At 41.0% G+C, this 17,755-nt stretch overlaps 1 protein-coding gene across 1 annotated transcript in view; it reads left to right on the top strand.

The window, feature by feature from the left end:
- Positions 1-17,755, top strand: part of olfml2a (olfactomedin-like 2A) — an 84,716-nt gene that overhangs the window by 58,344 nt on the left and 8,617 nt on the right. The window contains exons 7-8 of the mRNA XM_061980567.1: positions 1,373-1,651; positions 3,632-3,817. Coding sequence (XP_061836551.1) covers positions 1,373-1,651; positions 3,632-3,817 — 465 coding nt within the window. The remainder of the gene's footprint in view (positions 1-1,372; positions 1,652-3,631; positions 3,818-17,755) is intronic.

Here is a 17,755-nt window from a genome sequence, read left to right as displayed (position 1 = left end):
AGAAGAACTGTGGGATATAAATAATAATGGAAGTATAATTGTTTGTATATAGTATATAATTGGTACAAAGGTTTAACACGTGTACAAGGATCTTTCACATGCCTTTACTGTGTATATAATTGAACAGTGTTTATGTTGTGTACAAGGTGTATTTGTAATATGTTGTGCAAAGGAAATGTCATAATTTTTGGAAGCTCATCTTGTATTTTGACATTGTTTACAGGGTTAGGCGCAATAAGTGTTCAACTTCGGTCTGCAACATTTTAAATTTATGAATGTACAACTTTTTGTTGATGTAAAACTGTTTGTTTATTTTGTTGACCACCGACCGAAGAAATAATTAACTAAACTAAGAACCTGAAAAAGTCACTGAATTTTTGAAAGCAATTGCCAGGCCCAGATGATTTTTATTTGAATAATATATTTATATATTATATAATAACAGAGTTACTTTTACTAGTAACTAGTAATCTGATTACTTGTACGTACCTTACATTCGTTCAATGTAATGTGGCATGCTACTTTTGATGTGGTTTAATGTCAATAAGACAGCGTCAGAAGCACAGGGAGTTCAACTTTTTGCTAATAAAAGTAACGACCAGCATTAAACACTAAAATTAACTTGATATCAAATAGAAGAAGGCAACATCACACAGTAAACAACATGCAACATGTAAATATGCACACACATCCACGCTACTACTACGAGGGAATAGTGAGCAACAAATCAATGATTGAGAAGACACTGTTGTAAACTGCTGCTGCTAAGCTAACAAACACAGCTGAGCTAAAATGCTTCTTTGCTGACGTCAAACGTCATTTGGCAACAAACACCGCCTTTTAAAGGCACACACACACGACTCTCATGAAACATCTCAACTGCATATGCCAAATATTTGTTATTTATTTTTAAGTAACTGATTAATGACTTTCCATGGTAATTAATTCATTAAAGGGTAATTATGTTAGTAATTGAATCACTGTTTTAGTAAAGTAACAAGTAACTATAACTAATATTTTTTTTAAGTAATTTTTAAAACTTTGGCTACGTGGCTTGTACAGTAGGTGTTTTTTACAAATAAATAAATACATAATTACTGGCAGGTTCTCAATTTAGGTGGGGTGTGAAAGATTGTGTAGTTCATTAGAGCCATGTTTTAATGTTATTAAATATATGGGTGTGATGTCATACTTTCCTTATATCCAATTTTGCACCGCTAATATGAAGAAAAGGGAACGGACTATTGTGTCTTTTTACCACATGGGCGCTTCTCCGACCTTATTTGACCATTGAAAAAAATATGTTTTTACTCGTCCTCATCTTTTTATATGACCATGGCTGACTCACCAATGCTCCGCTCCTCCATGCCAGACAACCCGGCCAAAACATACGCACGCCATCACGTCACCGAAACCCAGTCTGAGGATGGTGGAGCCGAGATGGTTCTTGAAACGGCGGAAGCGACAGCTGCCGATCCTACCGCATCAACTGCATTCCATAGCAGCGTAGCACCGACCACCACAGCACCACCCACTACCACGGCACAGACGACTGGCCACAGTACGGCAGCTGCAGAGAGGCCGGCCCCCACCATTGTGCTGCTGCTGGATAACAGCAACAACAACAGTCGCCCCGCTCTTCACCGAGCAGGTTAGGTGATGAATGGACACACATCCACCACAAATAATCCAACGTTTACATACTTTTTAAAATCGATTAAAAAATACAATTATATATATATATATATATATATATATATATATATATATATATATATATATATATATATATATATTAGGGGTGTGGGAAAAAATCGATTCGAATTCGAATCGCGATTCTCACGTTGTGCGATTCAGAATCGATTCCCATTTTTAAAAAATCGATTTTTATTTATTTATTTGAAAAATAATAATAATAATAATAATTTTTCTTTTTTTAAATTAATCAATCCAACAAAACAATACACAGCAATACCATAACAATGCAATCCAATTCCAAAACAAAACCCGAGCCAGCAACACTCACAACTGCAATTAACAGAGCAATTGAGAGGAGACACAAACACGACACAGAACAAACCAAAAGTAGTGAAACAAAAATGAATATTATCAACAACAGTATCAATATTAGTTACAATTTCAGCATACCAGTGATTAAAAATCCCTCATTGACATTATCATTAGACATTTATAAAAAAAAAAAGAAGAATAGTGTCACAGTGGCTTACACTTGCATCGCATTTCAAAAGCTTGACAACACACTGTGTCCAATATTTTCACAAAGATAAAATAAGTCATATTTTTGGTTCATTTAATAGTTAAAACAAATGTACATTATTGCAGTCAGTTGATAAAACATTGTCCTTTACAATTATAAAAGCTTTTTACAAAAATCTAGTACTCTGCTTGAATGTCAGCAGACTGGGGTAGATCCTGCTGAAATCCTATGTATTGAATGAATAGAGAATCGTTTGGAATCGGGGAAAAAAATCGTTTTTGAATCGAGAATCGTGTTGAATTGAAAAACAAACGATTTTGAATCCTAATCGTGATTTTTATTTATGCTGATTCTAAATCGAGTCATAATTTTCAAAAATCAATTAGAAAAAAATAAAAAAATACATGCATGTTTTATTTTTATTTACAAAAATCAATCAATCAAAGTTTACTTATATAGCTCTTAATCACAAATGCCTCAATGATAGGAGAAGGCGATTTTCTAACCTGTAACCTGTTTTGAAAAAGTTTCATAATAATTAATATACCAAATAGTACAGTGCAGGAATCGGTTCGATTCGAGAACCGTGTTGAATCAATAATGGATTCTGAATCGAATCATCGCGCCAAGAATTGGAATGGGATAGAATTGTTAGGCTCCCAAAGATTCCCGCCCCTAATAAATAGTCAAGTTTGTCTATAAAATTGTTATAAGTACACCTCTGTTTAACATTGTATCCTTGTGAACATTAAACAAAAAGAAAGAAAGAAATATAGATCATTTTACAACAAATAATAACTTTATTAACATTGTTTTTAGCCTGTTACAGCATCTAATTTGCCAGAAAGAAAAAACAAATCCTTATTTTATTACTATAAAAAAGATTTTCACCGACCTGAACCATTGATTAGCCACAATAACTCAGGACCACAACATATAAAACACTTTAAAGATATACAAACACACACACACACTCACACTCACACGCACACTCACACTCACACTCACACACACATATATATATATACATATATGCATACATATATATATATATATATATATATATATATATATATATATATATATATATATATATATATATATATATATATATATATATTATTTATTATCTATTTAAATGATGAAATAATGAAGATTATGTTATGGTGTACATTATATTAGGATGGGTATGATTCTCTGCATGTACAGTATATTGACAATATAGAGATGGGAGTGTTTTTTTAAACAACATTTTTGATATAAAACTGTATTAATCAAGTAATTGCAGAGCAAGATGTGGTTGGCTACCTATATTTAAATTATTATGTATTTTGTTCCATTTGCATGTCTCATTTACATGTACAAAGAATGGATGGTCTAAGTTTAAACCTGCTGAATGTTCATGTTTCGCAGGGAAAATTCTGAACTGTGAAGGCACTCTGGCATCAATCGAGCAGCCGGAGAAGCAGCACAGTTATGGACGCAACGAGGGAGCCTGGATGAAGGATCCTCTGGCTAAAGACGCCAAGATCTACGTCACAAACTACTACTACGGCAACAACCTGGTGGAGTTCCGCAACCTGGATAACTTCAAACAAGGTTCGCTCTTTTATCACAACGTTTATGCCTGAAGAAGGGTCGTGCAGGTGTGATGGCGACAAGAAAATGATAATATCTTGATCACCTGCCAACAAACAAAGTATATGTAAAATATTGTTTTTATTTATTGAACTTCAGAGTATTCGCACTTAAACAATTCAGCAGCAATTCATTATTCATTACTCATTATTCTACCCTTTTGTAACGCAAAACTACTTCCACAAATTCCAACTGCAAATTTCCTGTTTCCCAAAATTCTACATTTCCTGGTCCATGTTAATTTAAGGAGAAAGTGTCATGATTGTCCATTTCTCCCAAATCCTTTCCAGTGTCACAATCATTCAAAACATTTGGGCTAACAATTTTCCACATTCGAAAAACTCCTTTTTTTTACTACTATGTTTTCCTTAAAGGGAAACTGCACATTTTTGGTATTTTCCATCATTCACAATCCTTTTGTCAGACAAGAATACACGTCTTTCCCTTTTCTGTGCGGTCTAAAAAGTAAAACACTGCCTGTAAGAGGCGGCTAACAATGCTAATGGGGATTCTCGAGATTCATGGCTCTTTGAAGCGAGAAAGATCTTGAGAAGCCCATCCATCCATCCATTTTCTACCACTTGTTGTCCCTTTTGGGGTCGCGGGGGGTGCTGGAGCCTATCTCAGCTGCATTCGGGCGGAAGGCGGTGTACACACTGGACAAGTCGCCATCTCATCGCAGGGCCAATACAGATAGACAGACAACATTCACACTCACATTCACACACTAGGGCCAATTTAGTGTTGCCAATCAACCTATCCCCAGGTGCATGTCTTTGGAGGTGGGAGGAAGCCGGAGTACCCGGAGGGAACCCACGCAGTCACGGAGACATTATATAGAACATGCAAACTCCACACAGAAAGATCCCGAGCCCGAGATTGAACCCAAGACTACTCAGGACCTTTGTATTGTGAGGCAATTGCACTAACCCCTGTCCTACCGTGCTGCCATCTTGAGAAGCCGTTCCTTTCAAAAAGTTGTTTAAAAAAATGGCTCTTTATTATAGTTTTTTTTTTTTAAGAAAAAATCATTAGTATCAGTTATACGATACAATGTAGATCAGAATAGTTTATTTTCACAAATATTACTCTATTAGTGGGAATTATTATGAAATATTGACTATAATTTCACTTTTTCTTGTGTTTTCATTGTAAATATATGTCCATGCTTTGGCAGTGACATAATTCTCTTGAATTTTCCCTCACCTAAAAAATGTGTAGTATTTTTAACAAAATAAATAAATAAATATATAAATATATTTAAAAAAAAAAAAAAAATAAATAAAATAAAAATATATATATATATATATATATATATATATATATATATATATATATATATATATATACACACACACATACATACACATAAATATATATATATATATATATATATATATATATATATATATATATATATATATATATATATATATATATATATATATATATTAGGGCTGTGAATCTTTGGGTGTCCCACGATTCGATTCAATATCGATTCTTGGGGTCACGATTCGATTCAAAATCGATTTTTTTTTTTCAATTCAACACAATTCTTGATTCATTAACGATTTTTTTCCTGATTTAAAACGATTCTCTATTCATTCAATACATAGGATTTCAGCAGTATCTACCCCAGTCTGCTGACATGCAAGCAGCGTAGTAGATTTTTGTAAAAAGCTTTTATAATCGTAAAGGACAATGTTTTATCAACTGATTGCAATAATGTAAATTTGTTTTAACTATTAAATGAACCAAAAATATGACTTATTTTATCTTTGTGAAAATATTGGACACAATGTGTTGTCAAGCTTATGAGATGCGATGCAAGTGTAAGCCACTGTGACACTATTGTTGTCATGACTTGGTCCTGGGTGTTTGCTTTTCCGAGATGCAACGGAAATTTGGCTCGGGCGAGACGGGAATGAAGGTAAATTTTTTATTTAAAGGCTATAAATACAAAACAAGGAAGTAAACAAAAGGCGCGCACAATGGCGGAGAACAAACGATGAAACCAAACACTTGCACAAAGGCAAAAACTATGAACAACAAAAAACACTAACTGTGGCTTAATAAACAAAAACTTACTTGGCATGGAACCGGCATGAAAAAAGAGCAGCAAGGATCATGAGAGTGTGCAGAAGCATAAATATGGAGATGTCGTCAGAAAGACAAGCTAAAAACACTGAACTTAAATACTACAGACATGATTAACGAAAACAGGTGCGTGACTCAAAACGTGAAACAGGTGCGTGACGTGACAGGTGAAAACTAATGGGTTGCTATGGTGACTAACAAGAGTGTACAATGAGTCCAAACGTGGAACAGGTGAAACTAATGGGTAATCATGGAAACAAGACAAGGGAGTGAAAAGCCAGAAACTAAAGATTCCAATAACTAAACAAAACATGACTTAAAACAAAACATGATTACACAGACATGACAGAATCCCCCCTTACGGACAGATCCCAGATGTCCAAGAAAAAAAATGAACAAGAGTCATGGGAGGGCGGGAGGGGGACATGGCGGTGGGTCGGCAGCCCAAGTGGCCCCGAATCCATCGAGGCATAGTCATGTGGCGGCGGCGAGTGGAAAGCCGCTGCAGCAGGCGAGGTGGGCGACCCGGGACGGGCCACATCCGTGGCCGACTGGGAGGTGGGCACACTTGGCGTGGCGGGCGACCAGGTAGCGGCCATATCTGTGGCCGACGAGGAGACAGGCGCGTCGTCATCTTGGCAGGCGTGGAAGCTCGGCGTGGCACGTCAGGCGGCGGGTCTTGGTCTTGGCGTGGGTCTTGGTCTTGGCATGGCGGGTCTTGGTCTTGGTCTTGGCATGGCGGGTCTTGGTCTTGGTCTTGGTCTTGGCATGGCGGGTCTTGGTCTTGGCATGGCAGATCTTGGTCTTGGCATGGCGGATCTTGGTCTTGGCATGGCGGGTCTTGGTCTTGGGCTTGGCGTGGAGGGTCTTGGTCTTGGTCTTGGTCTTGGCGTGGAGGGTCTTGGTCTTGGTCTTGGTCTTGGTCTTGGCGTGGTGGAGCTGCGACTGGCGGAACTTGCGACAGGTGCTAGCCGTGGAACTGCGACAGGTGCTAGCCGTGGAGCTGCGACAGGTGCTAGCCGTGGTGCAGCGACAGGTGCTAGCCGTGGTGCAGCGACAGGTGCTAGCCGTGGTGCAGCGACAGGTGCTAGCCATGGTGCAGCGACAGGTGCTAGCCGTGGTGCAGCGACAGGTGCTAGCCGTGGTGCTGCGACAGGTGCTAGCCGTGGTACAGCTAGCCGTGGTGCTAGCCGCGGAGCAGCTAGCCGTGGTTCTAGCTGTGGTGCTGCTACTGAAGCTAGCCTTGGCTCTGGTGCTAGCCGTGGTGCAGCTACTGGTGCAGGTGGAGGTGGTCTAGCTGGGGGTTGCGACTTGACATGCCGAAAGACCGGTGGTGGTGGCCGTGCTGGAGGCTGTGGCTTGGCAGGTCGAAAGACTGGTGGTGGCGGCCGTGCTGGAGGCTGTGGCTTGGCGTGGTGATGCTGAGCCACCCCACCTGAACAATTCCCAGCCCTAGCCCCCCCCCCCCCTCAAGGGGCGGATACCAGACGCGCTCCCTGCGGTCTGGAGCTCTCTCTAGGGGTGGGCGGAGGGAGGCAGAAACTTCCCCTTTAAATTGTGCAAAATGTCTATTTTCTACCTGTGATTTTGTGGGTGAAAAAAAATGTTTGTGTGACTTGGGTGTGGCTTGAGTCCTGGGGAGCGGGGAATCAAAAGAAAAATAATTCAGAAAAAGAAAATCCTGTTCTTTGACGTCATCCGGGCGAAGCCGGGCTGGCTGCTGCTTGCTTCCGCTCGGAGGGGGAGGGGCTTGTGGGAGCGGCGTGTCGTGCCGGCTCGCGGAAGTTCTTCCTGAAGTCCTTCGTCGGGAGCGGCGCTTCCGGCACTGCGCTGCGTCCCCGCATTCCTGGGACCAAATGGAGTCTCTGTACTCCACGGAGGAGTAGCGCAGAGTTTCCTCTTCCATCGCGCGGAGGACCTCCCAAGAAGCCTCATCTAAATTGTCCAACTTTCGTGCGGAAAAGCGGGTCTGTTGACGACATACTGTCATGACTTGGTCCTGGGTGTTTGCTTTTCCGAGATGCAACGGAAAGTTGGCTCGGGCGAGACGGGAATGAAGGTACATTTTTTATTTAAAGACTATAAATACAAAACAAGGAAGTAAACAAAAGGCGCGCACAATGGCGGAGAACAAACTATGAAACCAAACACTTGCACAAAGGCAAAAACTATGAACAACAAAAAACACTTAACTGTGGCTTAATAAACAAAAACTTACTTGGCATGGAACCGGCATGAAAAAAGAGCAGCAAGGATCATGAGAGTGTGCAGAAGCATAAATATGGAGATGTCGTCAGAAAGACAAACTAAAAACACTGAACTTAAATACTACAGACATGATTAACGAAAACAGGTGCGTGACTCAAAACGTGAAACAGGTGCGTGACGTGACAGGTGAAAACTAATGGGTTGCTATGGTGACAAACAAGAGTGCACAATGAGTCCAAACGTGGAACAGGTGAAACTAATGGGTAATCATGGAAACAAGACATGGGAGTGAAAAGCCAGAAACTAAAGATTCCAATAACTAAACAAAACATGACTTAAAACAAAACATGATTACACAGACATGACAATTGTTCTTTTTTTTATTTTTTATAAATGTCTAATGATAATGTCAAATGTCTAATGATAATGTCAATGAGGGATTTTTAATCACTGCTATGTTGAAATTGTTACTAATATTGATACTGTTGTTGATAATATTCATTTTGTTTCACTACTTTTGGTTTGTTCTGTGTCGTGTTTGTGTCTCCTCTCAATTGCTCTGTTTATTGCAGTTCTGAGTGTTGCTGGGTCGGGTTTGGTTTTGGAATTGGATTGCATTGTTATGGTATTGCTGTGTATTGTTTTGTTGGATTGATTAATTTAAAAAAATAAATAAATAAATTAAAAAAATGTAAAGATAAAAAAAATAAAAATAAAATATAAATCGATTTTTTTTTATAATGAGAATCGATTCTGAATCGCACGACGTGAGAATCGCGATTTGAATTCGAGTCGATTTTTTCCCACACCCCTAATATATATATATATATATATATATATATATATATATATATATATATATATATATATATATACATACACACACATATAAATATACATATATATATACATACATAGATATACAGTATATACATATACTGTATATACATTCATGTACATATATACATATACACACATATATACACATTTATATATAATCCAAATGCTGCCGTTTTATGCATATATATATATATATATATATATATATATATATATATATATATATATATATATATATATATATATATATATATATATATATATATACATATTCATATATATGTATACAGCCTATACATATATATGTGTACATATTATAATAATATAATGGATATATAATTATTAGAGTTGGACATTAAGAGTATGTGAATGTTTGACTCCTACCTTGTTTACTTCCGTGACAACCTCCTTAAAGTTTCATAACGAATCAGAAATATGAAGCAGCTAAAATTTGGCAAACATAGACAAGTGTGGAGAGAGTTTTGTATTTTTCCCATCATGCTTTGTAATAGATTTAAATGGGTGTAATTTAGATGTTTTAAATGGTGCATGGATGTTTTTTTATAATGTCCACAAAGTTCAGTGAGCAGGTTGTGTTATGTGTGACCATGTGTGTTGACATTTTGTGTTGGTTGTTTTTTTGTTTTTTTTTGTTGCACCATGATAGGGGAAGGTTGTTTGTGTTGGGTCATATAAGTGAATACTGCGCATACCACCACTCAGATTACGATTAAAGGTAATTTATTTGAATAACTCGCGTTGATCGATAGATAGTGACATAAGAGGACTTTCAAAACTGAAATAATGACTGGAGTCTCTTGTGGGTAAGATTTATAATTAAACGCATGTCATCTCGCATGCCATATTGAATATGTCGGCAGACCGTGGGATGCAATTTGGACGCCCCTGATCAAGTGCCATTAAGTTGTTGTTGTGTTTTTGTTTTATGCCCTTTCTTCCAAAGAAAACCTGTTCCAGTTTCTGTTTGCTCGGTTCCGAACCACAAAAAAACCTCAAGCAACAATAAGCAAATATATAAACTAGGGTTGTACGGTATACCGGTATTAGTATAGTACTGCGGTACTAATGAATCATATTCTGTACTATACCGCCTCTGAAAAGTACCGGTCCACCACCCCCCGTTCCCCTGTCGCCGTCACGTTGTGTCGTTGCTGGTGTACGAGCAGACGAGCATGTTCGATAGCGCACAATCAGAATCAGAATCAGAATCAGCTTTATTGTCATTACGCAAGGTAACGAGATTGAGGCCATTCCATACAGTGCGATGTGTGCATGCTAGAAAAACAATGTGCAAATATATAAAAATTTAAAAAAATGTAGAAGTGCAATGAATATGGTGTGAAATGAATATATACATGAAAAAACAAAACAAAAACAGGGTGGTTGGTGGAATGGGTTATTGCACCGAAGAGAAGGCAGTTATGAGGGACAATAGGGCAGTCCGTTCAGGATGGTTATGGCCCTGGGGAAGAAGCTGTTCTTTAGCCTGTTTGTTTTGGTTTTAATGCACCTGTAGCGCTTCCCAGACGGCAGCAGGTGGAACAGGTCAGAGCCAGGGTGGGTGCTGTCTTTGATGATGGCACTGGCTCTGTTGAGGCAGCGGGAGGTGTAGATGTCCGTCAGAGAGGGGAGAGGGCGGCCGATGATCTTCTGAGCCGTCTTGACCACTCTTTGCAGCCTCTCCCTGTCTGCTGCAGTGCAGCTGCCGTACCATACCGTAATACAGTAGGTCAGCAGGCTCTCGATGGACGAGCGGTAGAAGGTCAGCAGCAGGTCAGGCTTCAGGTTGTACTTCCCGAGGACTCTAAGGAAGTGTAGCCGCTGCTGAGCCTTCTTGATGATTGATGTGGTGTTGACTGTCCAGGAGAAGTCATTAGAGATGTGGACTCCAAGGTACCTGAAGGTGTGGACCCTCTCTACACGCTCGCCGTTGATGTAGAGGGGGGCAGGGTCGGTGCTGCTCCTCCTGAAGTTGACGATGATCTCTCTGGTCTTGCTGGTGTTGAGAGCGAGGTTGTTCTCCGAAGACCAGGCCGTCAGCTTCAGGACCTCCTCTCTGTAGGCAGCCTCGTCACCCCTGGAGATGAGCCCGACCACTGTGGTATCGTCGGCAAATCACGGAGTACTTACAAGCAGACACAGTGTGTAGACAGAAAAGGGAAAACGGATGCATTTTGGCTTAAAAACTAATGATAAAGGTGAAGTTATAACACTGAAACGCCCACAGGAAGAGGTGCTTTAAGACATGGCTAGCTAGCTAGAGGTTAAAGTCCAGTCCCAGTCTGCAGTGTTGTAGCTACTTCTAAATCACTAATCCTCAATGGTGACAAATAAATTAAGTTTCTTACAAGTATCATCCCTGCAGGACGAGGAATAGCTAAACATGTTTCACTACACACCGTAGCTCACCGGCGTCAAAATGTAAACAAACGCCATTGGTGTATCTACTGTACACCTAACATCCACTGTAATGATACCAAGTACAGGAGCGTGTTTAGTCGATGATTATGTCGATATTGTTTGGCATCCCAACATCTTCTTTCGTTTTTTTCCAATGTATATTATGTTTATAAACTCAGGAAATATGTCCCTGGACAATGTATGATCCTGTAACGACTTGGTATCGGATTGATATCCAAATTTGTGGTATCATCCAAAACTAATGTAAAGCATCCAAATAACAGAAGAATAACTGATTATTACATTTTAACAGAAGTGTAGATAGAACATGGTAAAACAGAAAATAAGCAGATATTAACAGTAAATGAACAGGTGGACTCCTCTCTGAGCTGCCACCTTATCGTGGGAGAGGTGTTTGCGTGTCCCAATGATCCTAGGAGCTATGTTATCTGGGGGCTTTATGCCCCCTGGTAGGGTCTCCCAAGACAAACTGGTCCTAGGTGAGGGATCAGACAGAGAGCAGCTCAAAGAGCTCTATGAAGAATACAGACAAAGGACCCAGATTTCCCTCGCCCGGACGCGGGTCACCGGGGTCCCCCTCTGGAGTTAGGCCCGGAGGTGGGGCACGATGGCGAGCGCCGGGTGGCCGGGCCTGTTCCCATGGGGCCCGGCCGGGCACAGCCCGAAGAGGCAACGTGGGTCCCCCCTCCAATGGGCTCACCACCCATAGCAGGAGCCATAGAGGACGGGTGCAATGTGAGCTGGGCGGAAGCCGAGGGCAGGGCACTCTACGGTCCAATCCTCGGCTACATAAGCTAGCTCTTGGGACGTGGAACGTCATCTCGCTGGGGGGAAGGAGCCTGAGCGAGTGCGCGAGGTGGAGAAGTTCCGATTAGATATAGTCGGTCTCACTTCGACGCACAGCAAGGGCTCTGGAACCAGTTCTCTTGAGGGGGCTGGACTCTCTTCCACTCTGGCGTTGTCGGCAGTGAGAGGCGACGGGCTGGGGTGGCAATTCTTGTTGCCCCCCCGGCTCAAAGGAGTTCAACCCAGTGGACGAGAGGGTAGCTTCCCTCCGCCTTCGGGTGGGGGAACGGGTCCTGACTGTTGTTTGTGCTTACGCACCAAGTAGCAGTTCAGAGTACCCACCCTTTTTGGATACACTCGAGGGAGTACTGGAAAGGGCTCCCCCGGGTGATTCCCTTGTCCTACTGGGGGACTTCAAGGCTCATGTTGACAGTGAAACCTGGAGAGGCGTGATTGGGAAGAATATCCGCCCGGATCTACACCCGAGTGGTGTTTTGTTATTGGACTTTTGTGCTCGTCACAGATTGTCCATAACAAACACCATGTTCAAACATAAAGGTGTCCATATGTGCACTTGGCACCAGGACACCCTAGGCCGCAGTTCCATGATCGACCTTGTAGTTGTGTCATCGGATTTGCGGCCTCATGTTTTGGACACTCGGGTGAAGAGAAGGGCGGGGCTTTCTACCGATCACCACCTGGTGGTGAGTTGGCTGCGATGGTGGGGGAGGATGCAAGACAGACCTGGCAGGCCCAAACGCATTGTGAGGGTCTGCTGGGAACGTCTAGCAGAGTCTCCTGTCAGAGAATTTCAATTCCCGCCTCCGGAAGAACTTTGAACATGTCACGAGGGAGGCGCTGGACATTGAGTCCGAGTAGACGATGTTCCGTACCTCTATTGTCGAGGCGGCCGATTGGAGCTGTGGCCGTAAGGTGGTTAGTGCCTGTCGTGGCGTAATCCTAGAACCCGTCCACCAGCGGTGAGGGATGCCGTCAAGCTGAAGAAAGAGTCCTATCGGGCTCTTTTGGCTCATAGGACTCCGGAGGCAGCAGACAGGTACCGACAGGCCAGAGCGGTATGCGGCTTTAGCGGTCGCGGAGGCAAAAACTCGGACATGGGAGGAGTTCAGGGAAGCCATGGAAAACGACTTCCAGGATGCTTTGAAGCGATTCTGGACCACCATCCGCCGCCTCAGGAAGGGAAAGCATTGCAATGTCAACACCGTGTATGGTGGAGAAGCAGGTGTTCTGCTGACCTCGACTGCGGATGTTGTGGATCGGTGGAGGGAATACTTCGAAGACCTCCTCAATCCTACCAAAACGTCTTCCTATGAGGAAGCAGTGCCTGGGGAATCTGTGGTGGGCTCTCCTATTTCTGGGGCTGAGGTTGCCGAGGTAGTTAAAAAGCTCCTCGGTGGCAAAGCCCCGGGGGCGGATGAGACCCGCCCGGAGTTCCTTAAGACTCTGGATGCTGTGGGGCTGTCTTGGTTGACAAGACTCTGCAACATCTTTTGGACATCGGGGGCGGTGCTTCTGGATTGGCAGACCGGGATGGTGGTTCCTCTCTTTAAGAAGGGGAACCGGAGGGTGTGTTCCGACTATCGTGGGATGACACTCCTCAGCCTTCCCGGTAAGGTCTATTCAGGTGTACTGGAGAGGAGGCTACGCCGGATAGTCGAACCTCGGATTCAGGAGGAACAGTGTGGTTTTCGTCCTGGTCGTGGAACTGTGGACCAACTCTATACTCTCGGCAGGGTCCTTGAGGGTGTATGGGAGTTTGCCCAACCAGTCTACATGTGCTTTGTGGACTTGGAGAAGGCATTTGACCGTGTACCCCGGGAAGTCCTGTGGGGAGTGCTCAGAGAGTATGGGGTAACGGACTGTCTGATTGTGGCGGACCGCTTCCTGTATGATCAGTGTCAGACTTTGGTCCGCATTGCCGGCAGTAAGTCGGACCCGTTTCCAGTGAGGGTTGGACTCCGCCAAGGCTGCCCTTTGTCACCGATTCTGTTCATAACTTTTATGGACAGAATTTCTAGGCACAGTCAGGGCGTTGAGGGTATCTGGTTTGGTGACTGCAGGATTAGGTCTCTGCTTTTTGCAGATGATGTGGTCCTGATGGCTTCATCTGGCCAAGATCTTCAGCTCTCACTGGATCGGTTCGCAGCCGAGTGTGAAGCGACTGGGATGGGAATCAGCACCTTCAAGTCCGAGTCCATGGTTCTCGTCCGGAAAAGGGTGGAGTGCCATCTCCGGGTTAGGGAGGAGATCTTGCCTCAAGTGGAGGAGTTCAAGTACCTCGGAGTCTTGTTCACGAGTGAGGGAAGAGTGCATCGTGAGATCTACAGGCGGATCGGTTCGGCGTCTTCAGTAATGCGAACGCTGTATCGATCCATTGTGGTGAAGAAGGAGCTGAGCCGGAAGGCAAAGCTCTCAATTTACCGGTCGATCTACGTTCCCATCCTCACCTATGGTCATGAGCTTTGGGTTATGACCGAAAAGACACGATCACGGGTACAAGCGGCCCAAATGAGCTTCCTCCGCCGGGTGGCGGGGCTCTCCCTTAGAGATAGGGTGAGAAGCTCTGTCATCCGGGAGGAGCTCAAAGTAAAGCCGCTGCTCCTCCACATCGAGAGGAGCCAGATGAGGTGGTTTGGGCATTTGGTCAGGATGCCACCCGAACGCCTCCCTAGGGAGATGTTTTGGGCACGTCCGACCGGTAGGAGGCCACGGGGAAGACCCAGGACACGTTGGGAAGACTATTTCTCCCGGCTGGCCTGGGAACGCCTCGGGATCCCTCGGGAAGAGCTGGACGAAGTGGCTAGGAAGAGGGAAGTCTGGGCTTCCTGCTTAGGCTGCTGCCCCCGCGACCCGACCTCGGATAAGCGGAAGAAGATGGATGGATGGATGGATGGATGAACAAGTGAATTAAAAATTCATTTTCTACCACTTGTTCTTAATAATGTTGACAAAATAATAGGATGATAAACGACACATTATGTTACTGCATATGTCAGCAGACTAAATTAGGAGCCTTTGTTTGCTTATTTACTAATAAAAGACAAGTTGTCTTGTATGTTCACTATTTTATTTAAGGACAAACTTGCAATAAGAAACATATGTTTAATGTACCGTAAGATTTTTTGTTAAAATAAAGCCAATTTTAAAATTTTTGTGGTCCCCCTGTATTTAGAAAAGTATCGAAAAGTACCGAAAAGTATCAAAATCATTTTGGTACCTGTACGGGTACCAAAATATTGGTATTGGGACAACACTAATATAAACACATTACACCTGTTTGATGTTTAATTCCAATGTGCATTTTTCTTTTTGTAATAGCATTTTTTAAATGGGCCACAAAAAAATAGATGCGGGCGGCACATAGCCCCCGGGCCGCACTTTGGACACCCCTGATTTAGAAGCATTGATTAGCAGTTACAATGTCAATAGAGACATATCTGTGTTTAACGCAACATCAAAATAATTATGATCGGTTGTTTAACGATCAAAGTGAATATTTGTGCTAGAAGCAGACGAGGCACTGATAGGCAACAATCAACAATGACAAGCAGCCTGCTTGCATGTGTGGCTAATGCCGTCCAGCCTTTATGAAAGTGAGATCTGAAGAATTCCAAGGGCAGGACAATCGACTCCTTCTTCATCCACAACAACGGAAGAATTGGATTATGCTCTTTAACAGACGATGACGTCGGATTTCGCTTGTTGATGGAAATCTGTTTGGACAATCTGCTTTCTGCGTTCACTTGCATGCATAAGCCTCCTGCAGAGAAGAGAACTCAAAGTTGTGTGCGGATGACTTGCTGTCTTTAGGAGCGGCGCTGATACCCGCTGCTCTCTGACGTGGTCTGGCCTCCCCTTTGAACCAGGCTCAGTGGGGAGGGGTCAGGAGTGTGGGGGTCGCAGCGTTAATGTTGGTGTTCCGCTGCGCTGTTTGTGTCCATCACTGTGCGTGTTATATTGTCATTAGCTACATCACAGGTGTCCAAACTGCGGCCCATTCTAAAAAACTATACCATTTTTTTAAAAATAGTTATGAATTATTGTCCTATTCAAGGTTCCAATTACTTCACATCAAATAGTCCACTTTAAAATATTGTTTTGTGGAAAATACTCCATATTTTGTGTTTCCTATGACAAAAAGGGCTTAAAAAACCGAACAAACAAACAAAACAAAAACTACTTATAATGGACAGATAGATCTGAAGTTGATTAGAAACCTAAGCGTTGAAGTTAAAAAGAATAAATACAAAGTACGACTTATTTTTAACACTTTTATGTGTGGGACCCTTTTGGATCCCAGAGAATTTTAGTGTGATTTATTTGAACTGTTATTGCTCAAAAAAAATTATTAATTAAAATTAATGTTATGGATTATTGACCAATCTATATTTGACCAATTATTTCACATCAAAAATTCCACTTTGAAATATTTTTTGTTTTTACCATACAAAGTTTTCTCTGGCAAAAAGGGCATAAAACAAACAAAAAAACGTTAAAAAAAATATATATATACATATATATATATATATATATACATATATATATATATATATATATATATATATATATATATATATATATATATATATATATATATTTATATATATTATAATGGACAGATAGATCTGAAGTTGATCTAAAAAAGTTTTCTCTGGCAAAAAGGGCATAAAACAAACAAAAAAACGTAAAAATTATATATATATATATATATATATATATATATATATATATATATATTAATAATATAATGTACAGATGGATCTGAAGTTGATCTAAAAATGTAAGTGTTGAAAATAAAGCAACAAATGTATGACTTATTTTTACAAATGTTATGTGTGGGACCCTTTTGGATCCTTGACAATTTTAGTGTGATTTTATTTAACTGTAATCTAAATTTGACCCAAAAAATATTCCATTTGGAAAAAATTTTGTAGGGAAGTTTTGCAAATGCTGTGCTTTTGCCATAAAATTTAAAAAATACAATAAAACGTGCAACTTGTTTTTTTTATATTGACAAATAGATCTGAAGTTGATCTTGGATTTAAGTTTTGAAAAAAAGAAAAAAAGATGACTTTATTTTTTGTTACACTCCCGAGCTAAATGTAACTTCTATATACATACACACACACATGTGTGTATATATATATATATATATATATATATATATATATATATATATATATATATATATATATATATATATATATATATATATAAAAATATATAATTTATATATATATATACACAGGTAAAAGCCAGTAAATTAGAATATTTTGAAAAACTTGATTCATTTCAGTAATTGCATTCAAAAGGTGTAACTTGTACATTATATTTATTCATTGCACACAGACTGATGCATTCAAATGTTTATTTCATTTAATTTTGATGATTTGAAGTGGCAACAAATGAAAATCCAAAATTCCTTGTGTCACAAAATTAGAATATTACTTAAGGCTAATACAAAAAAGGGATTTTTAGAAATGTTGGCCAACTGAAAAGTATGAA

The sequence above is a fragment of the Nerophis lumbriciformis genome, linkage group LG20, assembly GCF_033978685.3.
Source record: "Nerophis lumbriciformis linkage group LG20, RoL_Nlum_v2.1, whole genome shotgun sequence".
NCBI lineage: Eukaryota > Metazoa > Chordata > Actinopteri > Syngnathiformes > Syngnathidae > Nerophis > Nerophis lumbriciformis.
The sequence above is the reverse complement of the archived record's forward strand: the minus strand, read 5'-3'. Positions and strand labels throughout refer to the sequence as shown.